General features: G+C 59.2%; 1 protein-coding gene across 1 annotated transcript; it reads right to left on the bottom strand.

The window, feature by feature from the left end:
- Positions 1-5,207: 5,207 nt before the first annotated feature.
- HBEGF (heparin binding EGF like growth factor) lies at positions 5,208-11,720 on the bottom strand. Its single transcript, XM_026035761.1, has 5 exons — positions 11,675-11,720; positions 11,404-11,577; positions 8,132-8,309; positions 5,414-5,569; positions 5,208-5,301 (listed from the first exon to the last, which is right to left on the bottom strand). Exons 1-5 carry the CDS (start codon positions 11,718-11,720, stop codon positions 5,229-5,231), a joined length of 627 nt encoding a protein of 208 aa, XP_025891546.1. The 3' UTR covers positions 5,208-5,228.
- Between the last annotated feature and the right edge of the window lie 272 nt (positions 11,721-11,992).

The following is an 11,992-nucleotide window of genomic DNA, read 5'->3' as shown; positions in this document are numbered from 1 at the left end:
GCGGGGCAGGGGCGCCCCGGGGCCGGCGGGTCCCTGGGGACGGGGGTCGGGGGGGGCCCTTGCCGCACGGGGTGTCTGCCGGGGCACAGGGGGGCGATGGCAGCGCCGAGCTGCCCCTCTGCTGCTCAGGGGGCCCTGCCTGCCCTGTGGGACGGTCCCCAGCGCCGGGGAGCCGTGCCGGGCAGCGGGGACTTGCGCTGCTCGAGGAGGCTCCTAAGGTGCCCTTCTCCGAGCTTCCTTACTGTGGAACCGCCGCAAGGAGCTCCCCCCCGGCCGCAGCTGCCCACAAGCATCCTGCTTCCACGGCAAGGTCCCGTTGCCGTCCCAAGGACGCAGCTGGGGTGTGTTGAGTGCCCAGGATCGCAGGCCGGGAAGGCCCCCGGCCCTGGGCAAAGCTCCCTGGGAGAGCTGCTAGTGCAGCGCGGCCCCGGTGTGAGAGCCCACGGGCCCGCCGGCACGGAAGGCGCCCGGCAGCCCCGCCGCCTCCTGGTGCGTCCACGTGAGGGGCAGCGCAAGCTCCTTGTTGGGCTGCGCCGCGGGCCACAGCGCCATGTGCAGCAGCACCCCCAGGGCCCAGAGCAGCAGCGAGCCCTGGCACAGGAGGTGCAGCCGGGGCTGGTGCAGTGCCCGGTGGAGCTAAATCGCCTGCTAAGCAGTGCCAAGTTAGCCGCTGGGTTACATGGTGAGCTGCAGCGGCGTCTTTTGGTGCGTGGCGGTTGTGTGAAGCCGTCCCCAACGCCGTGGGGGGAACACAAGGCACCGATCAGAAAGCAGGAACGGTAGCTGAAACCAGAGCCAGACTGCTGCTTTATTAATAATAGCTGGCAGTCGGCGCAGCCCTCGTCCCGACAGGCGCCGAGGCGGTGGCAGGGGAAGGCGCTGGGTCACTTGGCCACAGAAATGTCGCTGCTTCAGCAGTGAAAGTAGGAGGCACGAAGGGCACAGGGCAGCCCGGGGCAGAGTGCCCCGCGCTCCCCAATCCAATTAAAAGCTGAGGGGGAGGTTGAGGAGCAGTGTGCACCGGCCCGGGGAGCTACGCGGTCATGTGCTGCTGCGGTGCGGGGCGGCAGCCCGCTGCCTCCTGTGGGGAAAGCTGCCTGGAGGCACAGGCCAGCGCTGCCCGACTCAGCCCCGCAGGCACCCTGTGGGGCTCATGACTCACCATCACTCCCTGCAGCCCCAGAGTTTTCCTTGGAGTTCGCCCAGTGGGGCTGTGAGAAAGGGTGAGATCATGGTAGGTAATGAGAAGCCTTTGKGGGGAGTGCAGCAAAATTAAAATACCCCGTGCGCTGTTCTGTATGGGCAGACAAGAGGGAACCTCTTTGTTTCAAAGCAGAGTGCAAGATCCAGCCTTTAGGGTCAAGCGGCCCTTACTGCAGCCTTCTGCAGCTGCCCCAAGATGAGGATCTCATCCCAAACACTGAGGAGCTGCATGGGCTCAGAGCAGGTTCGGCCCCAACCTCTGGATGTGGTGGAGATGCTTCTCTTTGACCTTCTGCCTAAGACTTCAACTACCAAGGCAGTGACTGTTGGAATGCAGTTCCTCCCACTGCTCTGCCCTGCAGATYCCCGCATCTCCAGCACTTCCTGTGGAGAAAAGGAAAACCCTGCACTGAATAGCAGGAAAAGTTGTAGCCACCAATTCTATCCGAGGGTGACCTGGCCTCCTGAGGGGAGYGTGGACGTCCCACAGCCTGAGTCACTAGCAATTTATAGCACAAGGAGGGGAGCCAAGGGCAGTGGTGGCCCTGCTGCACTGCCACTGCCCGCACGCTCCTCCACACGTACCACGGGGGATTTGCAGGCGTGGAGCCCTTGGGTGTCACTGCGAGGACCCTCTGCCTTCCCCTGCATCTCGGAGCCCTACGGAGGGGTCACTCGTGGCTCCTTTCTGCTGTGCAGACCTGTGGCAGCCACGGGGCAGCGTGGCTCGTCACGCGTGCTGGCAAAGCCCAGCTCTGCTCAGGGTGAGGCCTGGCTGGGCGAGGAGCAGATCAAGGCCAAAAACATCGGTCAGGAACAGAATTGCTTGCAGGGTTGCTGCCGTCCATTTTCAGAGCAAGGCAGTGGGGATGGTTCAGTGAATTTTGGAGGTGTCCTTTGGTGGCCTCAGCTCATGCCCTGTGGGTGGCACGTCCCAACCCGTCCCTGCAGGGCCACAGCGTCTTCCCTCACCATGACCACGATGGCCCCYGGCACACAAACCCCGTTGTGCCGCAATGGCTGAAAGCGTGGATAAGAGCCACGCTTTTTTTTTTTTCATTTAATCATTTTTGATTAAAAATTTAAATTAAATTAAATCTCAGGTTGGTGTTTTGGCAGCGTCTCCACTCTAAGTCTGGGAAAGGCCGTGCCTTTTGTGAAGGAGAAGAGGCCACAGCAGGGAACTGGTGCGGGAGTCAGCAGCTGAGGCGAATAGGCCGGACAAGGCGAGAGCTGGAAATGACACCTAGCAGTGACGGTGACGCCTAAGGGGGACCCTTTGTTCCTCTTTGTGCTGCTGGCCGAGGTTTTAAACATAGGAGGTTTAAACATAGGAGGTTTAAACATAGATTACTGGATGCTGCTTTTGTTCGATGCGTGGTTCCTGCAGACCCCTTTGGTGGCTATCAACCTTCCTTGCGCTGCAGGAGGGAGGAGGTGGCCTCCTTTCCCAGCCCACACAAGCAGGAGGAGCCGTCTCAGGGATCCAGCAGCCCCTCACTGGGCTTTGCAAAGCTCTCGCACTCGCTCCTAAGCCTCCCAGCCAGAGCAAAAAGACAGCAGAAAAACACCAGCTTTCTGCAGAGCGAAATCGGCCATCTAAGTTGCTTCCAGTGCCTGGAGGGGCAGAGCCCTAGGGCAAGGAGAGGTGGCTCCAAGGAAAGGCAGGAAGGACCTTGGGGGGCCCACGTGGAGACCCCAGCTCTGCAGAGCCCCTGGCCCTGGGCCACAGCAGCAGTGCAGGGTGCTGGCCTGCTGTGCAGCAATCGCTGTTTGCTTAACAAATATTAAAGAAGTCCAAAGTCCAGAGTCTCAGGCTCAAGCAGCCATCCCRCAGCACTGTGGGAAGCTGCACGTGGGGCTTCAGCAGAGCCAGAAAGTTGCTTTCCTAGCTCTGGGATTTGGGCCACCACAGCAGCCCGGGGCTTTTGCTCTGCAGGTGAAAAGGTGCCGATTCACCCTCAGTCCCCCAGGCTTCCTTTCCGCTGCACCACATGCTCCAGGCCGGTTATCTTGGGAAGCCAAGCAATTGCTTCATTCCTCTTCCCACGCCCCAGGTTTTGCTGCATTAGAACTTGCCCGCTGTTCAAGAGGAATGAGCTAATACRATCACTTCCTAAGCACCCCCTCCCACAGGCAACCGAGGACTGTAAAGCTTATTTCATGCCTTGCCAGCGCTAAATTTTGGCCAAATTAGTCCAAAAATCTCTGCAGACTACTCACTTCCCCTGCTCCAGGGCAAGTGGTAGGAACGTGAGTGGAAGGCGCCAGCACAGCTTGACATCTAGTAGAGTGAAACAGGCTGGAGGAATGCAGATGTCCTGCAGAGAGGCAGCCAGTTTTCCCTGCTTTGAGGCTCTCTGCTAGAGCCGTCAGCTCACACCAGTCTTGGCTCCCCCCAGGAAGCTCATGGAGCAGGAAACACGAGCAGCTTGGGGGTTATTTATATTGCCTGTGGGGCCTCAGGCCTGAGCCAGTCCGGAGCAGCACTTGCAGGAAAGACCCTGGCCGGTCCAGCAGCCTCCACAACCACCGCTGAACAGAGGGTTCAATATTTTTGAGGTATCCCACCAAGGAAAGCCTGTTGTTACCATTTGCAGAGATGCAACTCCCTTCCACCCCCACTAAATTAAATTAACAGCCTGAACGTTCGTAACAAAGTGTTATTTATTAGAATAGTACATTGCACTTAAAAAATAAGGGAGGTCCGACCTTGTCTTGTCCTACATGAAGGTTGCAGGGCCAGACCTCTAATAAATATAAATACTATGTACAGTTTATCTAAAATAAATATATAATTTAAAATGAAAAATATTTTGTTAAATAGCTGTTACTCCCCGCCCCCTGCACCTAAGGCAGCCCCCGGCCTGGTCTCTTCAGCCTTTCACAGTTAGTTGCTCGCTGGGTGCTGCGGTGGGCAGCCCCTCTGCCGACGGCCGCAGGGCCGCCCCGGCGGGACCGTCGCGTCCCGCTGAGCCGCGGCCGCTGCGGCGGGCGCCCCGCGGGCTGCGCGGCGGCGTGGGGACAGTGCTGGCGCCATGGCTTGTGGCCTCCGGGAGGTAGAACTGCTTCTGTGCCCACTCCTGAAACAAGAGCATGGAAGGCAAGTTGGCTCTGCGGCCCTGGGCCGGCGCTGCCCTCGGCCGCTCCTGCCGCGGCGCCGAGCGGCTCCTGCGACCGTGGCTCCTGCGGGCTCGTCCAGCAGGGTGGGCAGCGCGCTGGGTGCTGCCGAAGCCCCAGCGGTAGCCCAAAGGTGCTCGACGCCTCACACGGTGAGGCCCGGACAGCTCCCGGGCAGGAGGCCAGGGCAGAGCTGTGGTTGACCAGCACACAGCTCCTTTTCCCCTGGCTTCCTCCCAGGGATCACGGCCRTTTCCTCCCCATCGGTTTCCTTCCCCATCAGTGTATCTTCCTCCTCTCCCCAGGCTGGGGACAGCAACACCAATCTCGCCCTGAAGCCCCTTCCCCAAAACGCAGCTTACTGCATGTCACATCAGCATGCCTGCCGGCTACAGGGCCGCACGGCGTGCTTGCTGGCAGGGTTTGGCCCAGCAAAGAGGAAACCTGCAGGCTTTGCAGTGCCCAGGCGCTGCTGCGTGGCCGTCTCCGGGGTGGAGCGTGCCGGCCATCCAAAGGGGCACAGCAGGGCCCTTGCCCCGCTGCAAGGCAGGAGCGTGTCAAACACAGGCTGCAAGTGGGAGCAAAACTGCAGCGCCTTTTGCCCATGCCATGCCAGAGGGATGTCAGAGGCTCCAAGAGGGAGGGAAAGAAAGGAAAGTGGGGGTGAAAGGCTGGAGCTGAGCAGGGCACTCGGGGCTCAGCCTCAGGGGTTCCAGGGCCACATCCTGCTAACTGATTCCCCAGCCTCTGAGTGCTGCCTGGATCCAGTGCAGGGTTCTTGAGCCAAGACATTGTGCTCTCCCCATGCTGGAGAAGTCATAACAAGCAAGCAGAGCATCCAAACACCCAGCAGTACCCAAGCCTCATGGTAAGCCATAGTCTTACCTTGCTGGCACGTGGCATCCTCAGTGGTTCACAGTGATGCCCAGCTTGATTTTCTCTTCGTTTTCTACATCGTAGACACCCCTTTTGTGGCACCTGTAAGGCCAAGCCAAGAGTTGTTCAGAGCACGGAGTGGCCCCTGGCACCACCCTCCGCCCTGAGACCCTCCTGGAAGTGGCTCTGGCAGAACAGCCCCCATCCTGCTCACCTCAGCATCAGCAGAGCTGCAATGATGACAAGACACAGTGAGGACAGGACCACAGCGACCACGGCCAGTGCTGTGGTGTGGTCGTATGTGCTGGGGGGGTGCTCCACGGGCAGCGAGAGTCCATGACATCTCTCACCGTGATATCCCGGCTGGCATCTGGGCAAGAAAGAAGAGCATTAGAGAAGGGTGGTAACAACGGCAGGTCCCTCCTGCTGTGAGGCAACAGAGCTGCCTCTTTGCTCAGTCATGAGCCAGAGTCCTGCCCCCACCCTGGGCCAGAAGGTCTGGTTTTCCCCCTTGGTTTACTGGCAAATTTCTTGCCCCACATCCCTGTCCCAAGCACCACCTGAAGATGCCCAGAAAAGGCACGTCCTTCCCCATAGGGCAACGCATCGGTGTCGAGACTCTTCCCAATTGCCTATGAAGTAGAGCCAGGCTGGTTGGGCCACCTCTGGGTGGCAACCAGCTCCAACACACACAGAGGTCGGACACAACAGGGGCTACAAGAGGGAACCGCTAAGACCCCAGCGGGCAGGACACAGCTACCCAGGACAAGCAAGAGGGGGGCATGCAGGCACCCGCGGCACTGCAAGCCACCTGCCATCTGCAATGGGAGGTCCTGTGCAAAGAAGCAGGGAACAGTCTCACGACTTCCCTCTGAGCAGGTTTCCCCAATGCTTGGGGCCAGGCAGAGCTAACAGAGAAGTATAGGCTCCCTGCAGGCTCAGGAGGTTACTCATATAACAGAAATAAAGTTCCCCCTCAGAACCGCGAGGCAGCCACCCAAACCCTCCTCATGAGTCAACACTGATGTGACCAGCTGAATAAACTCAGCGCCATGGACCCTCAGCAGAACTGGGCAGAGACACGATCTTATCTCCAGTTCATGGCCTCAGTCCAGACCTCCCGCCTGGCTCACTGCGCTCAGGGAGAGCTCCATTAATACCATGCCACACACCAGCATCACCTTCCACCCGAGGCGGCCACCTGGGACAGAGACAGAGCCGCCTCTCRGCAAAGCTCCTGGGCTTGGGCACCATCCCCAGCTCAACCAGCCCCTGGGGGCAGCCGCAGGAAGCAAGGACCATGTGCAGCACAGGTGACAYAGCCAGAGCCGGCCAGATGCAGCCCAAGTGTCCCAGCAGACACAAATCAAGTGACACCAGGTCTCACAAGACATCATTACAGGAGGAGACCAAGACCTTGCAGAGCCCCAGGAGAAGCTGAGATAGCTTGCGCTGCTTCTGAATAGAAAAGCTGCAAAGCTCAGCTCCAGAACTGCTGCCCAGAGGATGCCAAGGAGATAAGCCACTAGTCCTAAAAATACAAGCAACAACTCCAAGGGGATAGCCCCCGGAGGGGCCATCAGTCTTGAGGGCCCCAGCTGGCTCCAGATCAAGATCCTYGGGTCAGCACCCTTCCTGCTTGCCCTTGCTCTAGGGCTTCTTTTGGCCTCAAGAAAATGGTGACTGCTCCCAGAAGGAGCTTGGAAGGGGGTGCCCAGCTGTCCTGGCCTAATGCAGGCAGGAACCAGGGAAGGACTGTGCTCTGCAGCACACTGGKTCACCAGCGAAAGCCAGTCCAGCAAAGATCTCTTGCTGTCAGTCCTGATTCCTGCTGCTCGAGCACCCWGCAGCAGCGTCATGACAGCTTCCAGGCACGGTGAAATTAAGCGGTTCAAGGAGCTGCACAGACCCTGATCCCTGTGGATTCCAGGGCACAAGAGCTTCTGGACACTATAAGCTGGGGACTTATTATCTTCCCCAGGCTCCTGGCACAGGGCTGGGTGGCTCAAGGGATTGCCAGCAAGGAACAAAGCCTCTTATATCCACCAGCTCAAACCCTGCCCACGTCAGCAGGGATCAAACTTGCACCCACGGGTATTACTCCGGGCAGAAGCAGCTGGATCCGGGTGCCCAGGCAGTGAGCAAACCTGCTTTCTCTTCCACTTGCCTCGTCCAGCCCCTGCTCTCTGCCTGCAGCCCAAGAGTAGTCTCACCCCTCGGCAGTGCTGCTGCACAAGAGCTATGTGCCACACATGGGACAAGAGGCCAGGACCCTTGCCCTTGCACGAGAGCTTTCACAGGTGCAATGCCTGCTTCTGACCTCCACCCCCAGCTCACCAGCAAGTCGTGGGGCCAAGCAGCTCCCCAGCTCTTGGCAGGGGCTCAYAGAAATAAGGGGCAAAGGACATGAAATCCTCTCCTGGCTCAGTARCCCCTCCAAGGAAGATCTGAAGGCAGCCTCAGATGCAACACTTACAGCTCATTTCAGAAGGACAGATCCTTGACTGCCTCTGCGGACCCAGACAGGCAGGATGAGGGGAAGCCAATTTTTGGACCCCCACCAGGCAGCTGAGCCCTGGCACRGAAGCTCACATTCCCAGCAATTCCACCGTGGCAGGAGCTCCCTGCATCACRAGCCTCACTGACATCCCATGCCCCCTCTTCCCCCGAGGGCTCCGAGTCCCAGGCCATGAGGGACTTCAGTGGGACTTGCTCAAAAGACAGCAACCAAGCCAGAGCAGAGGCCAAAGTTTCCTGCTGCTCTCCAAGCAGCGCAGCTCAAGGAGCAAGCAGAACACCAAGGCAGAGCCGCTGCCATGCAGATGGGGAACATACACTAAAAATATCCCCATGCTCTTCCTCTGCGCAGCCTAGAGAATTCAAAGAACAATGACTAAGGTTTCCCCGGGACGGGCACGCCGACGTCACTCACATGCAGGATGGAGCGCCCAGCTCTTTGATGTATTTGCATTCCCCGTGAATGCAGAAATCCTTGTACTTTCGCAGACACGGGTCTCTCTTCTTCCCCAGGCCTTTTCCTTTTCTTCTTTTATTCCCATTCCCCTTTTTCTTGGGAGTAACCAGGCCTTGAGGCTTGGCCAAGAAAGCAACTGCAAAACAAATCAAAAGGAGAAAACACCGATCACTTCTCATTCGAAAGCAAAAGAGCAGCCAGCTCTCAACTCCATAGCCAGCTCTGCCCTGGCATTCACGCAGCCTTTTGTTCAGCAGGCTGCCCCCAAGCAGAGGGCTTTTCTCCCCCCCACCCCATAGATTTTCACAAATATCATGGCCTTTCTGATTCATCAGAACAATTCTAAAGGAAATAAGGGAACAAGTAACCAAGAAATCAGGGGAAAAAAACAGGGCTTTATGCATCTCAAATGTTGCTATTATATACACCACTTTCCACTGGACACAGAAGACTGCTAATTGCGTCTTTATCTGGCTTTTATTAAGAGCCCATTCATGGTTCCAGTGAGCTCTCCTTCCTGTGGTTACAATGATGGCTTGCAGACAAGACAAGAGCAGGATTACAAGAGCAAGCCCAGGTCAATTTTGGGTTTTGCAGAGCCAAGCAGATGGCAGAAGTGTTTCCATGAATGACAAAGGTATTTTTTGATGGCAACGCAGGACTCTGCGGTTTTTGGTGCAAGGCCAGCTCCCTGCGAGCTGGTTACRCAGGCTGGTGAGAGCCAGAGCACCCTGCTCCTCAGTTGCTCTCCACAGCCACAAAGTGAAACCAGCAATATTGTCAGAACAGTTTAAGAYGGCAGATGCCAAACTATCAACCTCAGCTTGACCTTGCAAAGCGCCAAGAGGGGTACCCGCTGCCTGACGGAACACCTCGCAGCCCCCCACAAACTGTAACATTAAGGGCTCTAGAGAGGCTGGGGAAATGCAATATAAATTTGTGTGATGCACACAGGGACCACAGGGGAAAGGACAGCTGAGTCTAACCTGGCAAGTCTTGACGTGCCTAATGCTTTCTCAACAACTTCCTCACATAACTCAGCCCTCAGCGTGCGGCACCTTCCTTCCCATGCAAGTGCCTCCCGTGCCCCAGGGCACCATTTAGCCTGCATGCCAAGGAAGTTATTTCACAACCGGAATATCCTTCCACCTAGGTCTGGAGACAACTCATACTCCAGRAAACTCTTTCGCTTGGAGAGATCCCCAAATGTGGGTGAGACAAAGGGCCCCAGAACTTGTCCCAGGCTGGCAGCAGTGGCTGTCCCCTCCCCTGCGGGTTATCTGCTTGCYGCAGAGGGCTCCCTGTGGACTTGTGCTATTGGAGGGACAGAAGCGGTGCCGCTGCCCCCCGGCTGCCCTCACTGCTGCCCTTCTCAGGCATTGACCCTTGTCCCAGGCGCTGCCCTGGGTCCTCTGAGCAGCACATCTGCAGAGGATTTGCATGATCTCGCTGTTAGAAAGTGGAGAAAATGGCTTAGTCCAAGCAGGTAGAGGGATGCCACAGATGTCCCCAAGCCCCCCATCACAAGGGGGATCCCAATTCCCAATCACAGGGGAAAAGATCTGCCATCCTCAGGGCTGGAGCACAGAGGGAAAGGTGCCTCTGGCTCAAAAGCCATGTTTCTCTGCTGTAAGTTAGCTCAAAGCATTGCACAAGTGCTCTGAGATGCTGCCGCAAGCTGCCTGTGCACTGCTACCGTGTATCCCCCAAAAAAGACAGCCCCAGCCAGTCCTCTTGCGGTCATCTGTCCTTAGGTTAGGCACAGCCCATGCCTGTGGGATCCCCTGCTGTAGGATGGGAAACCCTAGTTGGAGGGATGCTTGGAGAACCAGAGGGCCAACARGAGCATCTCTTTGCTCTCCTACTGCAGCTTCTATCAAGGAAATAAGCATTTCCCAGGGGCAGAATCGCTTTAGACTTGAGTGACCAGCCTGGTTTCGTAAATTAGCATCCCAGTCTGACAGATTGGCACAGCCAGACAGCAAAATTAAAGTGACAAAAGCGAGAAAACTGTTACACAGAGTAGAGCTCCCTCCTCCTAGTGTCAGGCTAACAAGGCTACTAAGCTCAGCATGTTGCATGTGCAACACTGGCCTGGGCTCTGTCACTCCTCGCAGCCCACAATGGGTTCCCCATCTCACCCCATGGGTGCAACCTACAGGSGAGTCACCAGGACATCCTCCAGTCCTGACTCGGGGCATAAGAGCCAAGCATGAGTGCRCAGAGAGATGAATAGAGAGGCAGTGTCCCCAACGCCCCCACGGAGGGGACCGCTGGGTGACTAACCCCAGCTAGGTATGAGGAGCAGCCGCACGTGGGCTGGGGTGAGTCACAGCCATCCCCTCCCCTGCAGCCACCACTGCCACTATCTGAAAGGCAGCAGAGGCAGTGTGGTGCAGATGGGCACCCAGCCCAGGGCTCAACACCTGCAGGCTGAGGGTGCCACGTACACCTRAAGGGCTCTTCCTTTCTGGGGCAGAGCTCTCACTCACAGGACATGACTGAGGGACTGCAAGATCAGGACTCCTCTCCTTGCTTGAAGGTTCTTGGGACTGCCACTCTGGGAGTACCAGGGAAATCCCCTCACACAAAATAAGGGGCAACCAAAACMCAATTGCCCTGAGCTACAGCCACAAGTCCTGGGCAGGAGGGTGGCTCTTACCTGCTGCCCAGGACTCCTATCTTGCCCTGCACCCGGGGCTGGCACTCCTTTGGGTGCCATGGCATGGGGCAAGGCAAGGGGCAYGAGCAGCGAGCTCTCAAGCAGCTGCTCTCAAGCACCCCTGTTCTCAACCCAGCCACGGATGCACCTGCTGTGTCCCCAGCAGTGACAGCAGCCTGTCTTGAAGCAGCTCCTAGGGTGCTAGAGCTGCCACCCTGGGGGCACCCACCCTGCAGGGGCACCAAGATGAGCCAARGCCAACCCCTGCCCCACCTGCACATGGATCCACATTTGCCACCTACTGGCTCCAGATCTGCACCACGGCTCACTTGCCACCCAGATTCAGCCCGGGCTTGGCCCTCTCCCACAGCCTCCGTTCCCGAACAGGCCACGGGACCCAAACCCAGTCTCACAAGCCAAGCTCTTCCTGGCCACATCGGCACCTCAAGCGGGAGCCGGTCCCCTCTCTCCTTGTCCGCACCCGCCCCGCGGTCCTCTCGGGACCCCGACCCGAGCGGCTCCCCGTGCCCGGCCGCCCCGGCCCGCGCTCCGCCCGCCCCGCCGGTACCTCTGGGCGGCTCGCTGAAGTCGTCGCCGGAGGCCACTCCGCCGCCCTCCTTGTCGGGACTGCCGCGGAGCAGCGGCACCGTGACCGCGGCCGGCTCCCCGCCGCCGCGGAGCCCCCCGTCCTTGTGGAGCACCTCGTTGTGCAGCACGTCGCGGCCGAGCCCGCCCGCGCACACTGCGGAGCGAGGGAGGAACGGAGCACGGTGAGCACGGCGCGCACGGCCGCCCCGCACCGCACCGCTCCGCGCCGCGCTCCGCCGCCCGGCCCTCACCTGCCGCCAGCAGCGCGTTCACCACCACCAGCGCCCAGCCGTCCATGGCCGCCGCACGAGCCCGGGAAGCCGCGAAACCCTCGCGCAGCGCCGGCCCCGCCGCGCCCGGCCCCGCTCCAGCCGCGAGTCCCGGCGCGCCGGGCGCCGCCGCGGGTAGAAGGCAGCGGGCGGCGGGGCGGGCCCGGGCGGGGCCGCGCGGCTCCCCGCCCCTCTGCGGCCCCGTCCCTGCCCCTGTCCCCGAGCACGGCGGAGCGCGGAGCGGAGCCGGCTGCTCCCCGGAGCSCCCACGGTGCCGGCTCCTCGCTGGGAGGGGGGCAC

The sequence above is a fragment of the Nothoprocta perdicaria genome, unplaced genomic scaffold (genome assembly GCF_003342845.1).
Source record: "Nothoprocta perdicaria isolate Ctin4 unplaced genomic scaffold, notPer1 scaffold_166, whole genome shotgun sequence".
Taxonomy (NCBI): domain Eukaryota; kingdom Metazoa; phylum Chordata; class Aves; order Tinamiformes; family Tinamidae; genus Nothoprocta; species Nothoprocta perdicaria.
The sequence above is the reverse complement of the archived record's forward strand: the minus strand, read 5'-3'. Positions and strand labels throughout refer to the sequence as shown.

Excerpts from the sequence above, each read along its gene's own strand:
- HBEGF (XM_026035761.1), bottom strand. The coding sequence starts at position 11,720 with ATGGACGGCTGGGCGCTGGTGGTGGTGAACGCGCTGCTGGCGGCAG. Across the intron at positions 11,578-11,674 it reads GAACGCGCTGCTGGCGGCAG|TGTGCGCGGGCGGGCTCGGC; the intron begins GTGAGGGCCGGG and ends CTCGCTCCGCAG. Across the intron at positions 5,302-5,413 it reads GCAGCTCTGCTGATGCTGAG|GTGCCACAAAAGGGGTGTCT; the intron begins GTGAGCAGGATG and ends TTGGCCTTACAG.